At 44.0% G+C, this 8,987-nt stretch overlaps 1 protein-coding gene across 1 annotated transcript; it reads left to right on the plus strand.

Annotated features, from left to right (window-relative positions):
* Nucleotides 1-2,547: 2,547 nt before the first annotated feature.
* Nucleotides 2,548-8,460, plus strand: gpr26 (G protein-coupled receptor 26). The gene is made up of 3 exons (XM_056291413.1): nucleotides 2,548-3,221; nucleotides 4,189-4,302; nucleotides 8,160-8,460. The coding sequence occupies exons 1-3, from the start codon at nucleotides 2,548-2,550 to the stop codon at nucleotides 8,458-8,460; spliced, it is 1,089 nt and encodes a 362-aa protein (XP_056147388.1).
* Nucleotides 8,461-8,987: the final 527 nt, after the last annotated feature.

Here is an 8,987-nt window from a genome sequence, read left to right on the forward strand (position 1 = left end):
GGCACCTGGTCCAGGACCATGTTGTCTCTCAAAAAGACGATGCACTTCTCATCGTCTTTCAGCCCATGCAATCCAAACACTTTGCAACATCAACAACAACAAGAACAATGATGCTGTGGCCAGAACAGTGTGACCTGCCAAGACAGCACACATCCCCTCTCCCATCACCAGTTGTTGCCTGCATGAAGTTCAAAACCTTACCATGGGCTTTCTAGGCAGTTCAAGGAACTGCAATGTTAACATGTTAACTCCTATTCACCCTCTTTTTCTAACTCGGGGGGAGGGGGGGTACTGTCTATGCTCATTTCTAAGCTCTAGGCCCAGACATTTCTTTCACCTGGGCCTTGAGTGGTTTAATGAACTCCTGTCTTCCAACAGGGCTGTCGACTTGCATATTTCATCAAAAAGAGCGTAAAAAACCTTTCCATACCTACCTTAATCCTTGATGGTCCCTAAACTGTGACTGTGACAGTGATTTGTGACATTGTCCATGTAATTTGTCATTTAAATCCCATATTAATTGTTATTGGGGATCTATCTGTTGTGTGCTTTACAGTACAGTAATTGCACTTGGCATGACATATACTCTTTGCTATAATTTAATTTCTACGGAGTACTCTAATGTGCTTGCTGCAGGTTGACAAATGAATATATCTGCTAATTGCTGACTTTCTTGTAATTAGCTTTCTATAAATGCACATGCTAAATGAGAAAATGTAAGATGTACCCAGAGGCAATTTTTTGATAGGACAATGACTCCAGCATCAAGTAGTTGCATACTAGCCTACTACAATATCTCCTGAAGGATCTGTTGACCTGCCATCTTGCTCCAGTCTTTGACAAAACTCCAGATTTGTGTCATATTGTACTTTAAAAATAATATTTACATTTGTTCTCAGCTGCCTGGTGACTTTTTGACATCATGGAATTTCAGATATATACAGGTGCTGTAACCTATCATTAACAAATATTAAACTTAAGTAATTCAATATAGCAACACCTGGCAGTATCTACTACCTAGTAATAGCCACACTTGACACTGCATTCAATTTTTACTGACCTCTTTTTCAATCTAATGGTTGCTGAACCAAGCTGTGCACTTTGACAGCAGAAAAAAAGGAACAAATTTTGAATTTCGGTTCATGGCGCTAATTCACTGTTGCATGTAGTAAAAAGTGGAACCCGTCTTATGAACACATCTGTTTGGAGCTTGACTGCAAAAACACAAGAAAGGTTGCAACCATAAGATGCGCTGCACATTAAAATAAATATGGCAGCAATACAAAAGCTGGGGGGGGGGGTTATGCATCAGAATTAAATATGAGTTGTTTAGTTTCCAGCAATTTCTGGGTAAATAGAGAATGGGTAATGCTCCAATGCGGGCCATGCTTGATTATCATGTGTTCCTTCTGAGCACTTCTGACTTGTGTGCTCTTAACAATGAATTCACAGAAAGTCTGGTCATAATGGCCAATCATATGCACACTGCACATATTCCAATACACTGATTCATCCACAAGTACTTCTCCCTCAGTCGCCTGGAGGCGGTGATATAACTGTATATCTATCTGGTCCATGGCCATCGAATGTGGACCAGCTGAGCATCAGGAAAAGCGGTTTCCAAGCAATACTGGGAATTTAGCATGTCCACTGATAAAGTCGACTTTATCCCCACTGCCGCTGATATTGTATCTGAGCTGCTGAATGAATTTTATCCTTTGTTGTTTCTTACGTTGTTTGTTAGGGAGAGAACAGTGTAATAATTGCAAAATTGGAATAATTTAATTTACTGAATCATTTATATAAAGAAATGGTTTGACACAGCAACAGCAACAACAACAACAACACGCTATGTGATATTTCGGTTGTTCTGTGAATGACGTTCCGTGAGTGTGATTTCCATAAGGAGTCCCCAGCCGCAGCCGCAGCGCAGAACACCACTATTCTGTCTCCGCCTGACGTCTGCGACATCAGTCCCACCGCCGACGACGCAATCGAGCGTCTGTTTCTATTTTTACTCCAAAAAAAAATCTATGTTTGGCTTCACGTGAGTGTGGCAGATAAGGACGTGCCCCGGCGTCGACCAGGACCGACAGACCATAAGCGCGGCCGGGCCAGACTTTACTGTGCGTTTGTGAACCTGTCCGTCAAGTCGATGCGCAATTGCGCGACGAAGCTAAAGCCACCCTGCGCTTTTTGCGAAGCAGTGGCACGAGAGGTGCTGTCTGAAAACCACCAAGGAGCTCAGCGAGGATTTGATCGCTACCCAGATGTAAATGTACCTCCGAATAAATACATTATTTGGGGTCAGCATGCCATCTGGGAAACTCTTGTGACTTGGCCGTGGAAGCTGACTTGAGGCAACGCGCCCCCGTCCAGTGGAGGATGTCTGGAGCCTGGACAAGGTAAGCGTTGTCAGTGTGGTGGACCTGGGTGCCATAACTCGAGCCGACGATGACAGCCGGCAGCAGGACTTTGAACGCCACAAACAAAAACCAAGAAATCTGAACGGGACGCGAGCACCCCCCCCCCGCACCCCCCCACACCATGCAAACAGCGGACGTCGCTGCGTCCGCGTTGGTTTTGGGGATCATCGTCGTGTCACTGCTGTCCAATGTTGTGGTGCTGATCTGCTTTCTGTACAGCCCGGAGATCCGCAAGCAGGTGCCCGGGCTTTTTAACCTCAACCTGACGTTTTGCAACCTGTTGTTGACGGTGTCCAACATGCCGCTCACCCTGGCCGGACTCATCACCGAGAGCCACCCGGGGGGCAGCGGCTTGTGTCAGACGGTGGGTTTCCTCGACACTTTCCTCACGACCAACGCCATGCTGAGCATGGCAGCGCTGAGCATCGACAGATGGGTGGCGGTTGTGTTTCCGCTGAGCTACCACTCGAGAATCCGGCACCGGGACGCGGTCATAGCGCTGGGTTACATGTGGATACACTCGCTCTGTTTCTCGGCGGTGGCCACCTGCCTCTCCTGGGTCGGGTACCATCAACTTTACGCGTCGTGCACGCTGTGCAACGCCCGCGCGAGCGGCGGCGCCGGCACGCAGTTCGCCGTCTTCACGGTGGTTTTGCACTCGCTCACCTTCCTTCTCACCTTGATCGTGCTGTGCGTGACATATCTGAAAGTGCTCAAAGTGGCGAGGTTTCACTGCAGGCGCATAGACGTCATTACTATGCAGACGCTGGTGCTCCTCGTCGACATTCATCCCAGGTAAAACGATCACTCGGCTTCATTCGTCTCAATCCACCGGTTGATATGTGTCTCACACTGTAATGCTTGTAAAGTTTACAAAGTCTGACACGCTCTCTTACTCTCAGACCCTTGTCAGTACTTAAATTGGGACATGCACGTTTGAGTACTAATGTCTCAGCACCAGAGATCTGGTGCTCTAAGGCACACGGAGGAGCAATTCTTAGATGGCAGTGTAGCATGTGTGGCCTGTTCAACACTGGCTCTCATAAACCATCAGGAGACACCCGGTTTGCCGTCACAAACAGCTGCTCTGACAGCAGAGTTGCCTCATCCTCAACAGCACAAGCAAACATGTTCTGTGTATTGCCTTCACTAACACATTATACGCCATATTCTATAACCTATGTAGTGTATATTTTTGAATAACTTTGTTAAAAGAAACACTCAACGGTAGGGACAGTGCTCAACAAATAAGGAGCAACGTCAAGTAAATTCTTTGTGAGACAGTACAAGCCTGTTTAATGCCATAAGCAATCATCTACATATATATATATATATATATATAAACCATATAGTACATAGAAATATACACATACACACAGAAGGTGTAGTCAAGCTACATGTGAATTTAAAAAATAGGTTGTAGATTTAAAAATTTGGATTGTTTTGCTGGCTGGCACTGATGTGTTGGCACTCTGCCCGTTTCATTATTAAGCATCACTAGTTTCCCTATTCTATCCATCTGCAATCACTTTAGCCATTTTAGTCAAGTCAACGCTGGGATGAAACTTTGCATCGGCATAATAGATGTGTGCATAACTTGGAATTTTCTCAGCTTCGGTCCTCACACCTTATAGTGGCCAATGTACTACCATTTGCATCTCCTCAGTGACCATGTTATTATCCACGAGTGACTTGTTTCATTGTACCTGTACCATTTATGATGCCTCTTAAGTCGATAATAGTATTTTGTGTCCTTTGGCAGTGTGCGTCAGAAATGCCTTGATGAACAGAGACGGAGGAGGCAAAGGGCCACTAAGAAGATCAGCACATTCATTGGCACATTTGTGGTGTGCTTCACCCCATATGTCATCACAAGGTGATGCACAGCATGTGACGTGTGTGTGTGTGTGTGTGTGTGTGTGTGTGTGTGTGTGTGTGTGTGTGTGTGTGTGTGTGATGTACTCTACACCAAGTATCATCAAAAGATGAGCAGATGTGAAGGGGTGGAAATTGACAAATTGACTCAATGACTACAAGCGAATGTGTGCCAACAGTTCTTTATCTCCTTCTTTCCATAAAAACATATCTGGTCCCCTCCGTTAACTCAAAAGGTAGAATAACTTAAATGTTTACATATGTTTATGTGGCTTTTAACATGAACATACCCAGTGACGAGTGAGCACTGATAGTAATATGCATTTCCAGCTAGCTCCATCTTGTGACGTAGTTGGAGTTTTAACTGCCTCCTCTGCTTAATGTGATTGCTAGTTTTTTCTCTTCACATTTCCACCCCATGTTACAGAAACCTTTGCAATCAGAGGAATGTTAGAGGGAGAGAGAGACCAAGAGAGAGAGAGAGACAGACAGAGCATAACTGAATTCTTCAGATGCTGTACTGTTAACTGTCATGAGCATCAGTCTTAGCATTAGCTAGTGCTAAACTGTCACAAACTGTTTATAGTGCTGGTAGAGAAAGAGTCAACACATTAGGGACAGCTCAGCTTAGACGGTTTGGAGACAAAGCAAGCGAGGCAAGATTGAGATGGTTTGGACATGTGTGGAGGAGAGATGCTAGGTATATTGGGAGAAGGATGCTGAATATGGAGCTGCCAGGGAAGAGGAAAAGAGGAAGGTCAAAGAGGAGGTTTATGGAGGTGGTGAGAGAGGGGGTGTAATAGTAGTAGCAGATGGCTTTTGCTCAAGAAATTGTGCTTGGTAAGGAAGTACAGAAGTCTGTCATATTATGAATGCCAGACTTCTGAACTTCCTTAACAAGCACAATGGCTTAAGCAAAAGCCAAACTGGATTTATACCAAAACACCGCACAACCGATCATATTTACACCTTACATACCCTAATTGATAAACACATAACACAAAATAAAACAAAAATGTATGCCTGTTTTCTTGACTTCCAAAAAGCTTTTCATTCTATTTGGCAAGCAGGACCATTCTACAAAGTTATTGAGCGTGGTGTAGGGGGTAAAACATATGATATTATTAAATCAATGTATTCTGGCAACATGTGCAGCATAAAAATTGGCAAAAAAAGAACAGAATTCTTCACCCAAAGGTGAGGCATTCGTCAGGGCTGTAACCTCAGCCCTGCACTCTTCAATAGCTATGGTAATGAATTGGCTACTATACTAGAAAAGTGCTCTGTCTCCACAATCAGGAGGTGAAATGCCTACTCTTTGCTGATGACCTGGTTCTGCTGTCCCCCACAGCAGATGGCCTACAGCAGAGCCTGGATCTGCTAGAACATTACTGTCAGACCTGGGGCCTGACAGTGAACCCCAAAAAGACCAAAATAATGATATTTCAAAAAAGACCCAGATCTCAGGATGTTCTACCTAAATTCTCAATTGGTACATAACATGTAGAGTACTGCACACACTACACCGATCTAGGATTAAAACTAAGTTCAACTAGACATTTTAACGAAGCAGTTCATGAGATGAGAGGGAAAGCACGCCAGGCTTTCTACGCCATAATGTGTATATATATATATATATACACACACACACACACACACACACACACACATATACATATAAACAGAAATACCAGTTCGAATTTGGTTAAAATTAATTGAATGTGTTATTGGTCCAATTGCACTCTATGGCAGTGAGGCGTGGGGCCCACCTACAAAACAAGACTTTACTCAATGGGATAAACACCCCATTGAGACCTTGCATGCAGAGTTCTGTAAGATTCTCCTACATGTCCAGAGGAAAGCTACAAACAATGCACGCAGGGCAGAATTAGGCCAATACCAACTAATACTAAAAACACAAAAAAGAGCAATTAACTTTTGGACACATCTAAAACTAAGTGACTCCCTCTCGTATCATCACTAAGCCCTACATAGTAATAGGAACCCCCTTACCCAACTGGTCCTGAGGCTGAGAGCACAAACCTGCTCCATTAACACACCTCAGGAACAGTGGCGGCTGGTGCTAAAAAATTTTTTGGGGGGGGGGCACAATTTACCTTGGCGCAGCACACCCGGCAGCTGCTTTAATGTCCACACAGTCACAGAGTTATTAAGAAGGACAATGTAGCCTATAGATTTTATCAGGGTTCATAGATGGTGGATGATTGACAGTCGAGATGAGGCGTCGTGGTGGGTGTGAACATGATTGACAGCCACGAGAACTGTCCAATCACATTAGATCAAAAAAACATTAAAACAACACCAATTCGCTGCCAATAAAAGTGGAAGTGTCTGGGGTGCACAGAACTGCGCCCCATGGAAAATCTGAAGAAACTAATTAGACAGCAGCCTCAGGTCACCTGCTCGCCAAAAGTTTGAGGGCTTACATAAGGAATCGTTTGGCCGGCGCCTCTCACCCAGGAAGTGTATGTATTCAGACAGAAATCAACCAAATATAATTTGGAACCAACATTTAATGGCTGCTGACAGGTGCCCACAGACTGAAAAGCACCGTTATTTCATAATTATTTGCATTATACAACTAAATTACATTTAACCTGTTTACGTAGATTTTCACCCCTTGATATTTGAAGGGGGCGGCTCCCCAGCGCCCTGTACTGGCCAACCACCACTGCTCAAGAACAGAACACATCACCAATCAGACTCAATCAAATTATGAAACGAAACTACATCACCTATTGGCAAACACAGAGCAAAATGCAGCGCTATCTGGCTCTAAATCGACAGTACACCATAGCAGATTATTTGAGCATGGTGGCTGATCAACATCTAAAAAGAACTTTGACAAGGTACAGACTGAGTGAGCACAGCCTTGCTGTTGAAAAGGGGAGACACAGGAAAACCTGCTCCCTGCAGAGCAAAGGCTGTGCTGTCACTGCAGCCTCGGTGAGCCTGCAACAGACCTACACTTCCTCACCAAATGTGAAAAATTTAAACATCTTAGAGAAGCACATTTTAAACAATTCGAACTAATAGCGCAAGGTTTTCTCAACCTGTCAGATGAAGAAAAACTACCAGTCCTACTAGGGGAAGACCCAAAGAGCTGTAAGTTAGCGGCAGTCTATGTTGCTGCCGGCCAAAAAGTGAGGGACGGTGAGTGACAAGTCACCTGACACACGTTGTTGCTGTTATAGTCAATGACAGTATATTATTTTGTTTTGCACCATGTTTCTTTGTTGTGGTGTGTTTCTTTGTTGTAGTATGCTTTTTTCAATAATGTTTTCCAATTAATGTTTTGTCTTTTTTCAATGTTTAAACCCTTGCTTTGGCAATATGTACATCGTTACGTCATGCCAATAAAGCCATTTGAATTTGAATGTGAGACAGAAAGAGTCAACACATATGATGGTGAGACTGTGGGCCATGAACAAGCCAGAGGGGACCAGATGGTTCATGAACAAGCCAAATTACGATGAAAAACAGCGTCCTTGTCGTTCTGTGTTGCTTAAATAACTAACGACTGAAAAATAACAAAAGTAAGCGTTGGTATGTGGTGCAACCTTCTTTAATTGATAGGAGTTAGCAAAAGAAAACCACATGATATAATACCAGCCATGACATTACATTGCCAAACATGGACATGGCATTTTACTGAAGTCACATGTTGACATTTAAAAAAAAGAATATTACGAGACTCGGGGAGTTCACTAGCTTCATTGGTTTTCCACTCCAGCGACACTGATCTATGAAATGGCACAATTGCTGTGTTTTGCCCACAGTGCATGATTTTTCTTTTTTTCTTTTTCAATGTGTTTTTTTTTTTTTTTTTTGAGGCAGAATTGTGGAGCTCTTCACTCCAGGGCCCATAAGCCCTCACTGGGGTGTCCTGTCCAAATGTTTGGCCTACAGCAAGGCAGCAAGCGACCCATTCGTCTATTCCCTTCTGCGCCACCAGTACAAGAAGACCTGCAGCAAGTTGGCCAACAAGGTTCTGAAGAGGAGCCCGCTCAATTCCTCCTCTCGTAGGGTGGAGAACAGTGCAGGGAGGTGCGATACCAACCCCACTACCAACACCAACACCAACACCAACACTACAACTAGCAACCAACCTCCTACCAATAAGCTACCTGTCCAGTGACGGCTGTCATGCGTCATGTAGAGAGGCTGAGGTGTTGTATCCAGCACCAGACATTCAGATTTAGATCTTATAGCATCTTTGATGGAGGCGACTGGTATGATGATTCATTAACGGGATATGGGTCACCTGAAAAAGTTAAATCTTTGTGTTTTTTTTCTTTTCATTTTATGGGATTTGAAAATGTCTAATAGTACATAGTATATTGACCAATCAGTGATGGTCTCAGGATGAAACAACACTGTCACTATATTTCTACTCTGAGTGGCACAGGTAGACATCTATAATGGGCCGTGCTAATCATTGGTGGCATTTGTTATCCCCATATAGTAATTCAACACAAGTGTAAAACATTATAAAGCTGGGCGTCCGGGTAGCATAGCAGTCAATTCTGTTGCCTACCAACACAGAGATCGCTGGTTCGAATCCCTGTGTTACCTCCGGCTTGGGCGGGCGTCTCTGCAGACACAATTAGCCGTGTCTGTGGGTGGCAAGCCGGATGTAGGTATGTGTCCTGGTTGCTGCACTAG

The sequence above is a fragment of the Lampris incognitus genome, chromosome 13 (genome assembly GCF_029633865.1).
Source record: "Lampris incognitus isolate fLamInc1 chromosome 13, fLamInc1.hap2, whole genome shotgun sequence".
NCBI classification, from domain to species: domain Eukaryota; kingdom Metazoa; phylum Chordata; class Actinopteri; order Lampriformes; family Lampridae; genus Lampris; species Lampris incognitus.

Excerpts from the sequence above, each read along its gene's own strand:
- gpr26 (XM_056291413.1), top strand. The coding sequence starts at position 2,548 with ATGCAAACAGCGGACGTCGCTGCGTCCGCGTTGGTTTTGGGGATCATC. Across the intron at positions 3,222-4,188 it reads CTCGTCGACATTCATCCCAG|TGTGCGTCAGAAATGCCTTG; the intron begins GTAAAACGATCA and ends GTCCTTTGGCAG. Across the intron at positions 4,303-8,159 it reads ACCCCATATGTCATCACAAG|AATTGTGGAGCTCTTCACTC; the intron begins GTGATGCACAGC and ends TTTTTGAGGCAG.